At 39.3% G+C, this 18,790-nt stretch overlaps 1 protein-coding gene across 1 annotated transcript; it reads right to left on the bottom strand.

Moving 5' to 3' along the window:
• Nucleotides 1-1,205: 1,205 nt before the first annotated feature.
• LOC133526298 (protein Jumonji-like) lies at nt 1,206-18,649 on the bottom strand. Its single transcript, XM_061862856.1, has 8 exons — nt 18,507-18,649; nt 16,558-16,794; nt 14,542-14,737; nt 13,605-13,834; nt 9,099-9,210; nt 7,573-7,667; nt 6,420-6,586; nt 1,206-1,685 (listed from the first exon to the last, which is right to left on the bottom strand). The coding sequence occupies exons 2-8, from the start codon at nt 16,696-16,698 to the stop codon at nt 1,289-1,291; spliced, it is 1,338 nt and encodes a 445-aa protein (XP_061718840.1). The 5' UTR covers nt 16,699-16,794; nt 18,507-18,649; the 3' UTR covers nt 1,206-1,288.
• Nucleotides 18,650-18,790: the final 141 nt, after the last annotated feature.

Raw genomic sequence — 18,790 nt, 5'->3', positions numbered from 1 at the left:
AGAAACATTGTGTGTAACTCCGGGGGTAAGAATATTGCAAACTCGGGTGGCTCCAGCCTAGACATGCGCGAAACAGTGCTTCAAAAAGTAATGCTATATCACATCACTTTTTCGAAAACGTAATGTTACACTGAGATATCACATCACTTATCACTCGAAACGAAACATTACCCGAACGAATACAGCGCGCGGGCGCGCGCGTGATGGCAACATCACACTCATCACACTCATCACAGTACCAACTACATTACGCAGCGAGTGTTAGGACTCTAGGGCGTATCATATCGGCGCGTCGATCTATTACGCATTGCGTTTTGTCACCGCCATGTGATAGATCGTTTTTGTAATGTTTTTATTTTTATAGTCGTAAAATATGCATCATAGATAAAAAATAAAAGAGAATATCTGTTAATTAATGAGATTACGCCATCGAGAGTCACTAGGTAGTATTTTTATTTGGGTATATCAATAAAATTATGATATGATACTGATACGAGAATGTACTGTAAACACTAGCTCACTATTAAATTAAAGATAAATAAGTAACTTCACTCGTGCTTAATTTAGTTTGCCGCGAAAGTCAACCAAACCAAACATTTCACAACAATAATAAACAGTAAATACGTTTTTGTTCGTCAAATTCAAACTCGCAAGCGAATTATCATTTAGCCGCATCCTTATAGGTAAAATACTAAAAACATTGTAAGCTCTATGGTAACGCATTACAGTTTTAAATCGATTGCAGGTGCAAAAATCCGTTATCGTATCAATTTAATGAAATTTGCAATAACTCAAATGCGACTGCTACCGACCGGCCGAGCGGACCGATCCGAAGTGTTCCGAAAGCATTGCGGAATGAGAGCGAGCGAGCGGTGAGTGCGGGTGCGAGCGGGATAGCAAAGTAATGATAGCATGGTAAACAAACATCACACATCACACCATCACGTCTCATTGCTCATTATACATTACGCGGATTGTACTTGAACGGACCTTTCGTACCGACTACCGGCGCGTCAATCTATATTGATGCTTTACGAGTTTACGCGCGCTTCGGCCAGTCATATGCTCGAGTGATGTTTGAAGTAATGCTTGGTTTCTCGGAGTGATGCGTAATGCAACATTACGCGTTTGAGTGATATCTCATTTGTGATGTTACGCGCATTACTTACACATGTCTACTCCAGCCTCCGGCTGTCGGGAATTACCACCCTCGTATCCAAAATTTCACTTACCCCCCTCGTTGCACAATGTACTATTATTTCATGCAGGTGTACCGAAGGACAAAGGGCTATATTGTTCCCATGGGAGTTATGGATTGTGAAAAAGAAAAAGATAACTCCCTATTTTTTTTTTTTATGTCATTCCCTTTAAATAGCAACAAAAAAAAACTCACTTGAAACAGTTTAAACACATCCGTCAGCCAAGCGTTTGATGCAAAGTATACACTCTCCGATATCCCGAACCCAGTAGTTATTGAGCAGGAATGGGCTTCGGGGAACACCAGGACATATTCCCCGGGCCGCTGCAGCAGCCTTGACAGCTTCACTCCATGCTCGCTGAGGATGTTGGGTGGCACCATGGTGATCTCGGAGGCCAGCCAGATGGACTTGTTCTGACAGTAGGCGGGGCACAGTGTTTCTACTGCGCGACGGAAATTTGCGCTTTCGTCGCGGGGGATGCCGTACCTGGAATAAGACCATGTGGAGACTGGTCTGCTTCGACTTCAACTTCAACATTTATTCAGCAAATAGGCCACAAGGGCACTTTTACACGTCGACATGGAATTTACATACAAACAAAAACAAAGGGTCTAGCCGCAATCCTATAGTGAAACTGCCCCTGGCTGAAATGTATACCTTTCTTAGAAGCGTTAATTGGTCTTATTATAAGATATCATTTTACAATATTTCAAGCCTGGAATCCCCTTGGTTTGGATAAAAAAACAAAAATATATAAAATCTTTTTTAATTTTTCTAAGCTAAACTAATGGTTAGATTTCTTTGAAATTCGGATTATACATGGCACTAATAGCAATACATTTTCGAAAAAAAAATCAAGGTTCTAACTTATTTACAAAGGCCTAAAAAAATATTTTTTTTTGTTTAAATTTTTTTTTTAGTATTTACAAGAGGGCGACAACCTCAATTTTTAGGTATTTAATGCACAATACAATATTGTATGAAATATATTTTTTTCATAAAAATCCATTTGGGGCAACAAGGTAAAAATGTCTTACTAATGCAGGCCATTCGACTTAAGGCGTCTGTAGGTTACACATTGGGCCAACGTACTTGGCTCATTGTGTACTTCCGCCTTTACAACCATTTAGTAGGTATTAACGAGTAGCAGCTAGTCGAGCAGAAAAATTGTTTATACTAAGTATAATTATATTTTTTAATGCAGTATTGCGTATTTCATAATAGGAATGTTTACGTAGTAGTTGTTTACGTACAGCAAATGGTAGATTACATACCGAGGCCAATAAAATAAGAAATGTCTCAGAACACATCGGACTCGCCCATGAAGGGTTCCGTACCATTTATGACGTATTAAAAAAACTACTTACTAGATCTCGTTCAACATTTTACCACTTTGGACACACATTTTACCACTTTGGAAGTGTCTCTCGCACAAACTATTCAGTTTAGAAAAAAAATTATAATAGAAACCTCAATATCATTTTTGAAGACCTATCCATAGACCCACACGTATGGGTTTGATGAAAAAAAAAATATTTTTATTTTATGACGTATGAAAAAAACTACTTACTAGATCTCGTTCAAACCAATTTTCGGTGGAAGTTTGCATGGCAATGTATATCATATATTTTTTTTAGATTTTTCATTCTGTTATTTTAGAAGTTACGGGGGGGGGGGGACACACATTTTACCACTTTGGAAGTGTCTCTCGCGCAAACTATTCATTTTAGAAAAAAAATATATTACAAACCTCTATATCATTTTTGAAGACCTATCCATAGATACTCCACACGCATGGGTTTGATGAAAAAAGATTTTTTGAGTTTCAGTTCTAAGTATGGGGAACCCCCAAAATTTATTGTTTTTTTTCTATTTTTGTGTGAAAATCTTAATGCGGTTCATAGAATACATCTGCTTACCAAGTTTGAACAGTATAGCTCTTATAGTTTCGGAAAAAAGTGGCTGTGACATAATCGGACAGACAGACGGACATGACGAATCTATAAGGGTTCCGTTTTTTGCCATTTGGCTACGGAACCCTAAAAAAAATCAAAGTTCTAACTTATTTACAAAAACCTAAAAAATTTTTTTTTTTTTGTTTAATTTTTTTTTTATTATTTACAAGAGGTCGACAACCTCAATTTTTAGGTATTTAATGCACAATACAATATTGTATGAAATATATTTTTTTCATAAAAATCCATCTGTGGCAACAAGATAAAAATGTCTTACTAATGCAGGCCATTCGTCTTACGACCATTAATCATAAAATATAGATACATTCTCGGCATATGTCTAACAAGGTATATAGATGCTTCATAAAGTATGATGGCGAAAAGAGGGGAGTAGAAGCAATCGATCAATATTGTTGTGAATGTGCGAATGGGTTAAGAACAGTAGGTTGTTGTTCACATGTAGCGGCAATTATATATTACTTGTCGTATTGCAGGTTTTTATCCAGAATTCCGCGGCCTAGTCATAAACTCTGTGCACTGTTCAAGACCGAAGGTATAAATGTTAGTATTAATACAGACAGTGACGAGGATGAGTAATTATGTGTTATGTTAAGGTGTAAATTGTAGGATTTTAATAAAATGTGCTTTACTTTTTTAGTTTCTTTTGATACGTAATATTTTTTAAGGCAGCTCAGCTTCGCTTCGGCCGATACTTACATGTGTTCTGAGACATTTCTTATTTTATTGGCCTCGGTATGTAATCTACCATTTGCTGTACGTAAACAACTACTACGTAAACATTCCTATTATGAAATACGCCATACTGCATTAAAAAATATAATTATACTTAGTGTAAACAATTTTTCTGCTGGACTAGCTGCTGCTCGTTAATACCTACTAAATGGTTGTAAAGGCGGAAGTACACAATGAGCCAAGTACGTTGGCCCAATGTGTAACCTACAGACGCCTTAAGTCGAATGGCCTGCATTAGTAAGACATTTTTACCTTGTTGCCCCAAATGGATTTTTATGAAAAAAAAATATTTCATACAATATTGTATTGTGCATTAAATACCTAAAAATTGAGGTTGTCGCCCTCTTGTAAATACTAAAAAAAAAATTTTAAACAAAAAAAAATATTTTTTTAGGCCTTTGTAAATAAGTTAGAACCTTGATTTTTTTTTTGAAAATGTATTGCTATTAGTGCCATGTATAATCCGAATTTCAAAGAAATCTAACCATTAGTTTAGCTTAGAAAAATTAAAAAAGATTTTATATTTTTTTGTTTTTTTATCCAAACCAAGGGGATTCCAGGCTTGAAATATTGTAAAATAATATCTTATAATAAGACCAATTAACGCTTCTAAGAAAGGTATACATTTCAGCCAGGGGCAGTTTCACTATAGGATTGCGGCTAGACCCTTTACATACAAACAAAAACAAGCACATCAACAATTGAAAATAAAATACAATAAAAAAAAAAACTAAAATAATAATAATAATAAGGCAGAAGGCGGTGATCTTGGACACGGCGCGGATAGTCCGCCGGTTCCTCTCTCTGCGGCCCTGACCACCGGCAGCTTGGGCCCTGCCCCGCTGCTGGCGGCACACTAGGTTAAGTTTTTTACAATGTGTTTATATGTGTTTTGTATTGTTTTGTAAGTGTTTTTATATTTTACTTTTATATCCATATTGTAAAAAACATAACCTAAGAAGAAAGAGAAATAAAGAGAATAATAATAAAAAAAACAAAGAGCTACAAAAAAATTCTAAAATTATTTAGAGGTGTAAATACCTCTAAATGTCAGAACTAAATGACTTTTATCAAATTATTCTTAGAGAGACACCTCATTCGGTTCTCGTATGTTTCTTTTATCCTGATGAATGTTTTAATTATACTGAATTTTTGACTCTTAGAGACTCTTTACATCTCTAAGGATAATTTGATAAAAATCATTTAGTTCTGACATTTAGAGATATTTACACCTCTAAGTAATTTTAGATTTCTTTTTGTATGTTTGTTTTTTTTTTTGTAATTCAACATTTAGAGACTTTATACATCTCTAAGTAATAATAATAGTTTACTTACTTTTTTCTTTAAACAATAATACCTTATTTTGCATTAATATTTTCAATTAATTGTATTTTATAATTGTTGATGTGCTTGATTTTGCTTGTATGTAAAATTAATGTAAAATTGAAAAATTGTAATCGAATAGTTATTCATTACTGAATTATGGGCATTTTGAGTGCCACGTCGATCTGCAGTGATCTATTTTACGAAAGAGAAATTGAAATACAGGTGGATTGAAACTTCGTGGCCACAGTAAATTTACTGAGATCTTTCGACACATTATTAAAACTTTTAGAACGCCATTTGACTTTGATCCTTATTTTTTTAATCATGTGTTAAATTTGTTAAATATCAAAAAGTGGCGCCATCTTACCGGGCACAACCGGGTATTTAAGTAAACAAAATCTACCCTCAAATATCTCCTTAAGTTGAGGGTAAATGAAAACATTACATGATCAAATAATGTAGGTTAAAGTCAGGTCGTTCAGTGACAGATCCAGGCGGTTTTGTATTTGGTTGGTTAACCAATAAATGTTATAACTACCCGAAAATTTACAAATTGTAGTAGTAAACACTTTATCGCACAAAACAAGTACATAACACAGAAAAAATACGGTAACTGTGTACAAAGGCGAACTTATCCTTTTAAGGGATCTCTTCCAGCTAACCTTTAAGTGAGAGAGATACATACGAAATGGTAGTCAAACTTAAACAATATGTACATGACGCCAAGACTAAAGAAGTAACTAATCCTACAAACGTAACTAAATACTACACGATGCATGAAGTGCAAAGGCATATATATATACAAAAAAAACTACATATTTATAAACATATTAATACATACCTAGCTACATATATAAATAAATACATACAAATATTTTAAAATATATAACCGCACAATCCTACCTACGTTTCTTCCAATTGAAATTAATTTTGATTAGAATAGTTTACTTTTATTTAAATACCTAAAGATGCAAAGTATATATGGCAGTCACTACCTACTATAGTTGATACAGAATAAGAATATTTTATTTGCTATAAACATTACCACGCGCGCGCACGCACGCACGCACGCACGCACGCACGCACGCACGCACGCGCGCGCACACACACAAACACACACGCGCGCGCACACACACACACACACACAGGCGCGCGCACACACACAAACACACACAAGTGCACGCACCATATCTTCTCGGCCCCGCTGTGCATGTACTCGGTCCAGGGCAGGCCGTGGGGGTCGCGGTGCCAGCACGAGGTGCTGAACAGCATGCTGAGGTGGAGCGTGGGCACAGTCACGCCCAGCACTGGGCCGAGGTAGCGGAGCACGTTGTTCGGGTTCCGCGCCAGGACCTGTGAGGAGGTCGAGGGTTCGAATGCTGACACTGCCAGAAACCCACCAGGTGGGCGCTCGTGAACTGACGCCGGACAACCCGCTGGGCGAGTCTTTATACAGAGCTACAGACCCCCGTCTACGCCAAAGAGCCCACCTAGCGAGCGCACATCGTCACGGCTATATCGCCCGGACACCAGCAGAGAAGATTTATTTATTATAATATTATTTTCTCCGATATGCTCAGAAATGTTCACCTTATTGTACTCAAATAAACATAAAAAACAGTATTGTCGTGTTTTAGCGGACGGCAAGTTATTACTGTATTGTTTTTTACTTTTTAAAAACATACAATCACTAAGAAAAACGCATACAGCCAATTAATATAGCTGCGGGCCGCGTCTACACGACCCGGTCAGCGTCATTTCAAGATATAGGATAGAGTCGTGTAAGACCGACGTGTATGATCGTGCGAATACTGCTTAATAAAATCAAAGACTATATAACTTTTATATTTTTTTAAGGATCTCATGCGTGCAAATATTTACTTTTTTTTTAATAATTAAAGAGGGAAATTGTTTTTGATGTGAAGGTTCGATTTGAGTGCTGGTTCATGTTTAAATTATGATTATTTTACCTGATTTCCTCGCATGTTTGGAGAAAAGCACTATATATGCCTCGGCAGGAACAGCAATTCGTGGATTCGTCTTCTTTGTCGGACTCCGCTTCGCGTCGTCCGACAAAATCAAATCTCATCCACGAATTGCTCTTTCCCGGCCTCTGCAATAATGTACTATTATAGACATGCAACAAGTTTTTAATATCATAAATTACGAACTGGAAACTAACTTCTGTATATTTTGAAACCTATATAATGGTGTGGTGTAAAACCAATTAATACGTAAAGTAACACGAAGAATTTTAATAATTGCTTTATAGTCTCGATTAATATTAGTTGTCTGTTGATATAAAAGTACAGTCAGCGATATTTTTTTTAGAAACCTACCTTTAGATTCCAGGGATGCGCGCCGTAGTCGGCCTGCGGGTCCTTCGGGAAACCATAACCCTCCTCTCCCGTGTCTATGGACGCCGTGTTGGCCACTGAACAAAAAAAAACATAAATAGATTAAATTATTAACAAACTAAAGAAACACTACCCATTAATGCGTTTGAGGCATCTACCGGGTGTTTCCTGTAACACGAGCAAATAAATAAACCATATATTGTACTCCTAAAACGATACAACTTTTGATTAACAACTTTTAAAACAATATAGATCAATTGCTTTTGGTAACTGTAGTTACCAACTGTCACCTTTATTATATTATAATAATAGAGGTCACTGAAAAATATGAAGTGGATAAATTGACATGAACGTAATTTGTAATCGTATGTTGCATAAATAAATAAATCTATATCTTATACCTTTAAACGAGCAATTCTTGTATATATATTTCCGGGATCTCGGAAACGGCTCTAACAATTTTGCTGAAATTTGGTATATGGGGGTTTTTGGGGGTATACAATCGATCTAGATTAGTCTTATGTTTGGGAAAACGCGTGTTTTCGAGTTTTCATGCGTTTTTCTTTCGACGCAGAATATGGTCGCTAATTTCGTGTTGCCGACCACTGTCCGTCTGGTTCAGCGGGTTACGACGCGGACTGCTAAACGAGTGTTACGGGTTCGAATCTCGCCCGGTGACTAACTTTTTTTTTATATGTTCAAATTTATATATTTTTTTTAAATTTTTATTTTTTTAGACAAGTTTAATTTAGTAGCTTCGCGGGACTCCTGTTTTCGCTCTGAGGGACACAAGGTAACTAACGAGCCTACCTGGGGAAAAGGTTTTTTTTTGTTTGGCTTACTGACTACCATGCCGTTTCCTAAATTTCATGTAATGTAGCTTACTAATGCATTTTGTGCCGCTAACGAGTCGAGGAAACCTCGCTTCACGGGACTCCTATTTTCACTCTGAGGAACACAAAGTAACTAACGAACCTATCTAGATACATAAGTTTCTTTTATTCTTATTTTACAGCATAATTTTAACAAGACATTATCGAAAGGCATAATTATAAAAAGAAGAACCTTCAAAAGTATGTCTTTAAACTTTTCTGAGTAAATATATGTATGTGTATAAAGTATGTATGTGTAAAACTATATGAATAATAACCATTAGTCCGTTAAAATGTATGCCTTAAAATATTTCTGAATAATAATGCATAGGCCTTAGAATGTTATACTAATCAATTTTATAACTTTTGCGATTATAGTATTTAATATTATAGAATGATAATGTTCGAACTATTAAACGTTATGCTTAGCAAAAATTATGACTATTGATCTTTATGTTCTTTAATTATATGGATATCAATTTCTGACTATCGAAATTCGGAACAATAAGAATATGGGAAAGAAAGGGATCCCAAAAAAAATAGTTAAGATTATCACCTATACACCACCATATTACAATAAATAGTTATAACCGAGCAAAGCTCGGTCGCCCAGGTACTATAAATCTAAATGTATACCGATGTGCTCGGTGCCAAGCAGCACGGCGCGCCAGTACGCCTTCTCGACGTCGACGGCGCCCGGCGGCTGCTTGGACGGGTCGAAGTGCGCGTCCATGAGCGACGTCGCGATCTGAAATATGATCACATTATTTATTTTTCATCACACTTGCTCGAAATAGATCTTATTTCATGCAGGTGTGCTGAAGGACAAAGGCTTATTTTGTTCCCGCGGGAGTTATGTATTGTGAAAAAAAGCTATAACTCCCTAGGGAGTTATAGATTTTTTATTTAATTATGTCACTTATTCAAACAAACCGAGTAGCATAAATGAGTTTTACTTTTAAAATACTGACGTTTGTAATTTAACATTTTTGTTTATGTTTAAAATTATTTAATTTTTATTAATTTAACAGCCGTTTAAAATATTTTTACATTATTTTCAATCGTGGCTGAATGCCGAATAGGTCTGTGCCTCACCTGTCAAGAAATTATAAAATGGCGGACGAATGTTTAATATGTCACCGTATTTAAGAATTATTTCGCATAAAATTTAGTTTTTTCTTCGCAAGTGTGATGAAAAACATTGTGTGTAACTCCGAGGGTAAGAATATTGCAAACTCGGGTCTTAAATTCCCTCGTATCCAAAATTTCACTTACCCCCTAGTTGCACAATGTACTATTAATCTCCCCTAATCGGAAAGTTCACCTTTCATAGGCTAATAGCCGGGTGGAAAATTGCATTTCCCACCCTAGGGTGGAAAGTATTTTTTTAAAATTTGTAATTCGAGCAACGGCTAACAGCCATATAAGCCATATTATTCAGTTAAAAGCTCTCAAATTAGCTTCCGCATTTTCCTACAAAGTATTATCGAAATTAAATGTCAATTGCATTATCAAAAAATTACACTACTTGTATTTTATATTTAAATGTATGAAACAAACATAAATATTTGTTAATAAATCAATATGAATGTTTAAAATATTATCATTACATTACATTCATTCATTCAGTTTCATTTTTTTAAGGCGCGTATTCATTAAGGCTGTTTCAGACACATCCCAATTTAAGATCAGTACCCCTAGTGTAAATATTTTCGACAGCGAAACGTTACGTACGCGTTTGCGTTAAGTGTCATTTTGTATGAGATTTTTGACTTTCCAAAACGTCCCGCTTGGCGCGCTGTTCAAAAACCCATACAAAATGAGACTTAACGCAAACGCGTACGTCACGTTTCGCTATCGACTAAATTTAGACTAGGGGCACGGATTGTCTATGGTTTTAGATTTTTTTTCTATTAAAATGTAAATGGCGCTAATTTCAGTCATAACTCATAACCTACATTTCTTGTTTGTGTTTGACTTTCCTCATAGTCGAAATGAAAAGTAGAGTGTTTAACTCGGGTAAAAGTAACCATCTCACCCTCGAAAATATCTCGGGTGATATGGTTCACTTTCCACCCTTGTTTAACAATCTACTGTTTTTATTCTATTGTACTATGGCAACAAAGAGTCATTACGTCAAAAGATATAACATCCTACTCAATCAGTGTATCTTTTCTACGGTGAAGACCGTATCCGTTTTGAATGATTATTACCATACATAGAAGTTATTGTGGCAAAATAAAGTGATTGACAAAATCAAATATCGACATTTCTATTATCGATGTTACCTTAGCGTTATTAGTTATTTGTGTCCCAAGGGAGGAAAAGTAGGAAATTGCGTGCCGCGTGTAAAATTGTTACCTGAGCCGAAGGCGTGGGTGACAAACACGCGGGATGGAATGTCCTACGTTTCCTGCCGTGGTGCGCATACTATTGTTCTGCTAGACGGAGGCGGAAAGCGGCAACTTCGTTTAGCGCAGCGGGAGCAAAGTTGACGCTTTCCGCCCGGAGGGCAGAAAATATATTTTAAACATTGTATAAAAAGATAGCTACCGCAAAATACACAGCACGTTCGATATCTTCTTTGATACAGCCAATTGGTAGTTTCTTATTTTTTGGCACAGTATTCTACATTTAACGTTTTTATTTTTAAATACTTAATATATGTATTAAAGAAATTATGGTCCGATTTATAATTGATTTGCATTCTTGAAATTATTAATCTATGACTGACTTATCTATAACATATTTGTCGATGTTTCATTTTCTCAAGCACTCGTTTTTGCCACAATAAGTTCTATGTCTGATTATTATTGAAAAATACGTCAGGATTCTCGCTAATATAAGAACCCCCGATAATTGCAGACGGTCCCATAAGAAATGTACGTATCTATGTATGTATGTATATATGTAAACACTTTATTGTACATAAGGGATAGGTAAAGATACAATAAATAAATAAAAAAATTATTACAAAGTTCCTATGGCCACCTCCTGTCTCCATCATCAGATCATCTCGATGGTACCATAATATTGCATTGTCACCCGACCTACATATGTATGCAAATTTTCAGCTTCATCGGAAACCGGGAAGTGGGTCAAAATTAACTTGCAAGATTTGATTACAAACAGACAACGGTCAGGTGAAAGTAAATAAAAGCTTGTAAAATGGGGTCCCAGCGCGCACAAGTTTTTTGCAGAAATCGCGAAACGTCTGGTTGACGTAACTGGTGACCGAAGAGCTGGCGGCTTCCTCGCACAACGTATCAGTATTGCGATACAACGAGGAAATGCCACCAGCATCCTAGGTACAATGCCTCAAGGGCCTATTTTAGATTTAAGCTAGTTATAGTAATCCTCTGTATATATCCATTATGTATTTTGTTAAAAATATTTAATAGTAAACTGTTTTTATTATTATTTTCATTTATATTAGTTAAAAAAATAGTTCGATTATGTACTAACTATCGTTTTTTTTGGGTGTGTTTATTTGTCCTCAGTCCCATGTAGCGCACCAGCTGTGTTGCCATCTTCCACTTCGTCGTCAGTTTCTGACTTACCTTCTTGAATGTGACGAGGTTCATGGACCGCCCCTGCACTATGCAGTCCTCAGCCTCATGTAGCGCACCAGCTGTGTTGCCATCTTCCCCTTCGTCGTCAGTTTCTGACTTACCTTCTTGAATGTGACGAGGTTCATGGACCGCCCCTGCACTATGCAGTCCTCAGCCTCATGAAGCGCACCAGCTGTGTTGCCATCTTCCCCTTCGTCGTCAGTTTCTGACTTACCTTCTTGAATGTGACGAGGTTCATAGAACGCCCCTGCACTATGCAGTCCTCAGCGTCATGTAGCGCACCAGCTGTGTTGCCATCTTCCCCTTCGTCGTCAGTTTCTGACTTACCTTCTTGAATGTGACGAGGTTCATAGACCGCCCCTGCACTATGCAGTCCTCAGCGTCATGTAGCGCACCAGCTGTGTTGCCATCTTCCCCTTCGTCGTCAGTTTCTGACTTAGCTTCTTGAATGTGACGAGGTTCATGGTCCGCCCCTGCACTATGCAGTCCTCAGCCTCATCTAGCGCACCAGCTGTGTTGCCATCTTCCCCTTCGTCGTCAGTTTCTGACTTACCTTCTTGAATGTGACGAGGTTCATGGACCGCCCCTGCACTATGCAGTCCTCAGCCTCATGTAGCGCACCAGCTGTGTTGCAATCTTCCCCTTCGTCGTCAGTTTCTGACTTACCTTCTTGAATGTGACGAGGTTCATAGAACGCCCCTGCACTATGCAGTCCTCAGCGTCATGTAGCGCACCAGCTGTGTTGCCATCTTCCCCTTCGTCGTCAGTTTCTGACTTACCTTCTTGAATGTGACGAGGTTCATAGACCGCCCCTGCACTATGCAGTCCTCAGCGTCATGTAGCGCACCAGCTGTGTTGCCATCTTCCCCTTCGTCGTCAGTTTCTGACTTAGCTTCTTGAATGTGACGAGGTTCATGGTCCGCCCCTGCACTATGCAGTCCTCAGCCTCATCTAGCGCACCAGCTGTGTTGCCATCTTCCCCTTCGTCGTCAGTTTCTGACTTACCTTCTTGAATGTGACGAGGTTCATGGTCCGCCCCTGCACTATGCAGTCCTCAGCCTCACGTAGCGCACCAGCTGTGTTGCCATCTTCCACTTCGTCGACAGATTCTGACTTACTTTTTTGAATGTGACGAGTTTCATGGTCCGCCCCTGCACTATGCAGTCCTCAGCCTCATGTAGCGCACCAGCTGTGTTGCCATCTTCCCCTTCTTCGTCAGTTTCTGACTTACCTTCTTGAATGTGACGAGCTTCATGGTCCGCCCCTGCACTATGCAGTCCTCAGCCTCACGTAGCGCACCAGCTGTGTTGCCATCTTTCACTTCGTCGACAGATTCTGACTTACTTTTTTGAATGTGACGAGGTTCATGGTCCGCCCCTGCACTATGCAGTCCTCAGCCTCATGTAGCGCACCAGCTGTGTTGCCATCTTCCACTTCGTCGACAGATTCTGACTTACTTTTTTGAATGTGACGAGGTTCATTGTACGCTCCTGTACTATGCAGTCCTCAGCCTCATGTAGCGCACCAGCTGTGTAGCCATCTTCCACTTCGTCGACAGATTCTGACTTACTTTTTTGAATGTGACGAGGTTCATTGTGCGCCCCTGCACTATGCAGTCCTCTGCCTCTTGGAGCGCACCAGCTGTGTTTCCATCCTCTCCTTCGTCGTCAGATTCCGACTCGCACTCGGTGCCCAGCATCCGGTTCTGACGCTGGAAGGGATTGCGGGCCCGTTCCAGCATCTTCTGGTACTTGGTGGTCCAGCATTTTTCCACTTCCGCCATTATACTTTGGCGTTCCTCTGTGAATGGAAAATGAGCTAAAAATTGCTACTTGCTAATGAAACAGTAGCTTAAGACCGGTTTAAAGATTATTTTCACCACAATAGGTCGTAAAAGCTCTCTTAATTATTCAAAAACGGATAAGAAAGTTGGATTCTATCCACATGTGTTGCAAAGTAATTAAATTTAAATTTTGCGGTAGTTTCCTTATGTTGGCTGGTAGAATTGACTTTTAAATGATAAATTTGAATGATAAATATTTCATGAGGTTCACTTTCGATTGATTTTGTATGATGGATGATTGATTTCGTAACTGTATTACGAGTAGTATTTTCCTTGCGTTAGTTTCCTTATGTTGGCTGGTAGAATTGACTTTTAAATGATAAATTTGAATGATAAATATTTCATGAGGTTCACTTTGGATTGATTTTGTATGATGGATGATTGATTTCGTAACTGTATTACGAGTAGTATTTTCCTTGCGTTGGTGTGGTGATAAAGCAAAGTTTTTTTAACCACGTGTGTGTGAAACCCTGACAACGCTCTAGATTCGATTTTAAATTCGATTCAATTTTGAAATCTTTCCCGTACTCGGGTATCAATATTAGCACGAGCGGTTAAACACAACCCCCTGGTAAAGCAACTTCAAGGTTCACATTTTGCATAATATGAAATAAATGATTGATTACCTTATCTTACCTTATCATATCTTATCTTAATAACTTACGATCGGACAACGTGGCGTAGGGCAGCAGATATCGCATGTATATGGGGTCCAGCTTGCGCTCCGGGTGCTGCAACTTGGTCAGCTTCATCTCGTCGGCGACGCGGCCCCACCGCTTGCGTTGTATGACGTTGCTGAGACCGCCGTTGCGTTCCACGGCGTGGTATAGCCTGGGAAGGTTCACTTCGCTGCCGTCCAACTAAAACAGTAACAGGTTTTTAATCACACTTGCTCGAAATAGTATTTTATGCAACAGTTGTATAAGAAGGGTCAAAAAAGGCGAGTGGCGTGAGTTACAATGCGAGCCGGAGCCGAAGGCGTAGGCGAACATTGTAAAGGAATACGCCACGAGCATTTTTTGCACTACTTATACAACGTTGCATACAATGCTTTTCCTAGGAGTCAAAAACAAAAATAATACTAGAATCATATAGGTAAACAAACCAAAAGTATACAGCTAAGATACACGAGCATACCTTCTTACGCGCCCGGCCCGCCGCTGCCCGGTCGGTCGGCGACACCTTCTCGTAACTCATGAGGCCCTGGTACTTGCTACTTGCTAAATTCAATTTTTGGACAGTTTTTTCTCGATTTTGGTCACAGTAGCCTATGGACACTAACAAGCAACGCTAAGCGGTCTTCGTAGCCTATTGGTGTTGCTATATTACGGGTGTCACATGCGTGTTTCTGACTTATGAAGCAATTGTTTCTACTATACAACCAAATGAATGTTTTGTAAGTAGACAGCAATGCACTAAGTTTGAAACTGTATTTATAACTATAACTGATTTTGTTAAGTTGGTAGCCATTAATCGCAGTATATTCGCATTATAACGATTTTAAAGCACAAGTGCTGTTATGAGGAATAGACAGTATAGTATAGACTTTTCTTCAAACCTTTTATATATGTTCTTATATTCGTGTTCATGAATATATAAATGACAGATAACAGTAGAGGAGTAGGAAAAGGTCTTATTTCATGCAGGTGTCCTAAAGGACAAAGGCCATAGCTTTTTTTTATTTCTGTCACTAATTCATGCGAACCATGTAGGTTTACTTTTAAAACACTGATGTATTGTTACAAAAGATTTAATTTAATTAATTTAATAGATTTTTAAATATTTTCAATCGTGGCTGAATGCCGGATAGGTCTGTGCCTTCGATGCCTGCCAAACAACGACAATATGGCGGACGAATGTTTTGAAATGAAGTCGTATTTAAGAATTATTTTGCATAACATTTAGTTTTATAGTAACATTTCCTGAAAGTGTAATCTAATTTGAACCTTAAATCGGAATGCTAAAGTTGAAATTCTAATGGCGCGTATGTGGTCGATAAATCGTACTATGCCTGCCTTCCGCCTGCGGCTGTCGGGAATTTTCACCCTCGTGTCCAATATTTCACTAGCCCGCTCTTTGCACAATGTACTATTTCGTTATCGCCTGTACTTTCCTTTGAACAGGCAGCTTATCATCGATACACCCCAGCAGCCTGCCGTTTCTATCGTAAAAGCGACGAAAATATGCCCCGAGCCCAATGTAGCATACTTTTGGCACACAAGAGGTGGCCTTAGGAACTTTGTGATAAAACAACGCAACCTAAGTGTTTGGGGTGCTTAGAATTGTCTATTGTATTAGTTGCCCGTGGAAAAAAAAGTACAGTCAACGAGAAAAGCTTGTACCAAAAATGAAATTTTTGCCAAAAGCTTATTTATTTTTATTTACCAACGACGCTCTGGGTCTCCAGGGCAAGGGGGCCCAGCGGCTGTACATCTTGGAGATGTACTGGTATATGACCGTCTCGCTCATGTCTGAAGTCGTCCGGGTGAACTATTCCTAGGAGATACTTGGGTCATGTCGCCTGGGGGTAGAGGGTGTACTCTTTTATACTACGTCGGTGGCAAACAAGCATACGGCCCGCCTGATGGCAAGCAGTCTCCGCAGCCTATGTACGCCTGCAACTCCAGAGGAGTTGCCTTCGAGTTGGATCATGTCGCCTGCGGGTAGAGGGTGTACTCACGAGGGGAGACCGCGCGAACACGACGCTCTGGGTCCGCAGGTGCGCCTTGATGGCAGCCAGCTCCCTGGACACGGGGCCCCAGCGGCTGTACATCTTGGAGATGTACTGGTATATGACCGCGAAGCGGATCGTGTCGCTCATCGTGCATGTTGGTTTGAAGTTTTCAGGGGGAACTATTTTGCAGAGGCCGTATTTTGAGGCCTCGGGGGCGATTTTGTCGTAGTATTTTATCGGATCCTGTAAATAATAAGTTAATAATCATATAAATATAATTTCATGATAATAAACATTGTTAAGGGGGGATAAAAACTTAGTTTATTTTGCAAGACGCAAGAGAAAAAGTATGACGTTTCTCTACAAGTGATTCTCTGCCCCTAATATTTATTTTAACCGATCTAACATGTGAATAATGCTACCATAGCTTTCGCGTGGAAACCGCCGGACGGAAGCCGTGGCCCCGGGCGTCCTGTACACTCTTGGCAACGGTCCGTCCGAGCGGTCGGGTTGAGCTGGAGCGAGGCCAGAAGACGAGCTGAAGATAGGAAGGCGTGGCGCGAGCTTGTGAAGGCCCTTTGCACCTCTGGGGTGCTTTAGGACAAGAACAACATGATTATAGTGGGTAAAAGTTGCGTTACTTAGATTCGATTTTAACTAAGCTTGTGAAAATGTAATATTAAGTTAAGAAACGAATATAAACAGATTAGAGATGCAACGAATATCCAATTACTATTCGGTATCCGGCCAATTTTTTACAATCCGGCCGGATTCCGGATAGCGCGTAGTATCCGGCCGGATTCCGGATGTGCTTAGTATCCGGCCGGATTCCGGATAGTAATTTAGCACGATATTTATAAATACAATATGCACTAAACACTACTAAATCTTATAAATAACGAAGCAAAGTTAATAAATCTGCACTCGCTATGAAAATATTAAATAAATAAAATAAAATAAAATAAAAATCATTTATTTCAGACCTTGGTCCATACAGTGTTAGTACGACTTACTCTAAAAATTATATTAAACTATTATTGTAATAAATTAAACTTACAATATTTTAGGGTTTAAACTTACAATATTTTAGGGTTTAAACTGGAGCCAGCCACATACACTAGTAATAACTACATACACTCATGTGAGCCATGTGTATGTAGCTACCACTGAGTGTACCCTGGTCCAGTGCACAAGAAGCTGACTGTCAAGCCTGTCAGCTATAATTGCCAGGAGACTGTTGCGGCTGCCCCGCAGGCGCCGCAGCGCGCAAAACACTTACGAAGAAAATTGTAATTTGCGCTATTCAATTCTCGCAGTATGTGAATTTAGTTTACTTATTTATAAACGGCTGCCTATAACTATAACTAAGTTGCAACCTGCATCGAACTTTGAGCAATCGCGCTATCTAATTTAATTAATTATTGACAAAACTTTTAGCCGGATATCCGGCTCCCGGATACCGAATATTCGGCGGATCCACCGCCGCATGTCCGGTATCCGTTGCATTTCTAAAACAGATTTAAATTCTCAGCCGTAGGAAAATACGTAGATCCCGCCAAGACCGTCTCTGCCTTCCCCAAATACGCCTCTTTTCTCCAAGTCTCCTCCTCCAGTAAACACTAATACATTACCTCAAACTCCTCAGCCGTAGGATAGTACGCGGGTGCCTCAAGCATCGCCCCTGCCGTTTCCTCTAAATAAGCCTCTTCTCTCCCAGTCCCCTCCGTGGCCAAGCTCCCCAGCTCATTGAGAAGTTCTGTTCAGCAGTGGATACAGTAAACACTAATACATTACCTCAGACTCCTCAGCCGTAGGATAGTACGCGGGTGCCTCAAGCATCGCCCCTGCCTTTTCCTCTAAATAAGCCTCTTCTCTCCCAGTCCCCTCCGTGGCCAAGCTCCCCAGCTAATTGAGATGTTCTCTCAGCAGTGGATACAATAACACTAATATATTACCTCAAACTCCTCAGCCGTAGGATAGTACGTGGATGCCTCTAAGACCGTCCCCGCCTTTTTGTCCAAATAAGCCTCCACCCGCCCAGTCCCCTCCCTGGCCAAGCACCCCAGCTCATTGAGAAGTTCTGTCAGCAGTGGATACAATAACACTAATATATTACCTCAAACTCCTCAGCCGTAGGATAGTACGCGGGTGCCTCAAGCATCGCCCCTGCCTTTTCCTCTAAATAAGCCTCTTCTCTCCCAGTCCCCTCCGTGGCCAAGCTCCCCAGTTCATTGAGAAG

Source organism: Cydia pomonella, chromosome 1 (assembly GCF_033807575.1).
Source record: "Cydia pomonella isolate Wapato2018A chromosome 1, ilCydPomo1, whole genome shotgun sequence".
Taxonomy (NCBI): domain Eukaryota; kingdom Metazoa; phylum Arthropoda; class Insecta; order Lepidoptera; family Tortricidae; genus Cydia; species Cydia pomonella.
Note: the sequence above shows the minus strand (reverse complement) of the source record. Positions and strands in the feature narration are given on the sequence as shown.

Bases quoted from the DNA above. Each gene is read 5' to 3' on its own strand.
- LOC133526298 (XM_061862856.1), bottom strand. From the start codon at position 16,698: ATGAGCGACACGATCCGCTTCGCGGTCATATACCAGTACATCTCCAAG. The intron at 6,587-7,572 runs GTAGGTTTCTAA...ACCTCCTCACAG, and splicing joins CGCATCCCTGGAATCTAAAG to GTCCTGGCGCGGAACCCGAA. The intron at 1,686-6,419 runs GTGCGTGCACTT...GTCTTATTCCAG, and splicing joins AGCGGGGCCGAGAAGATATG to GTACGGCATCCCCCGCGACG.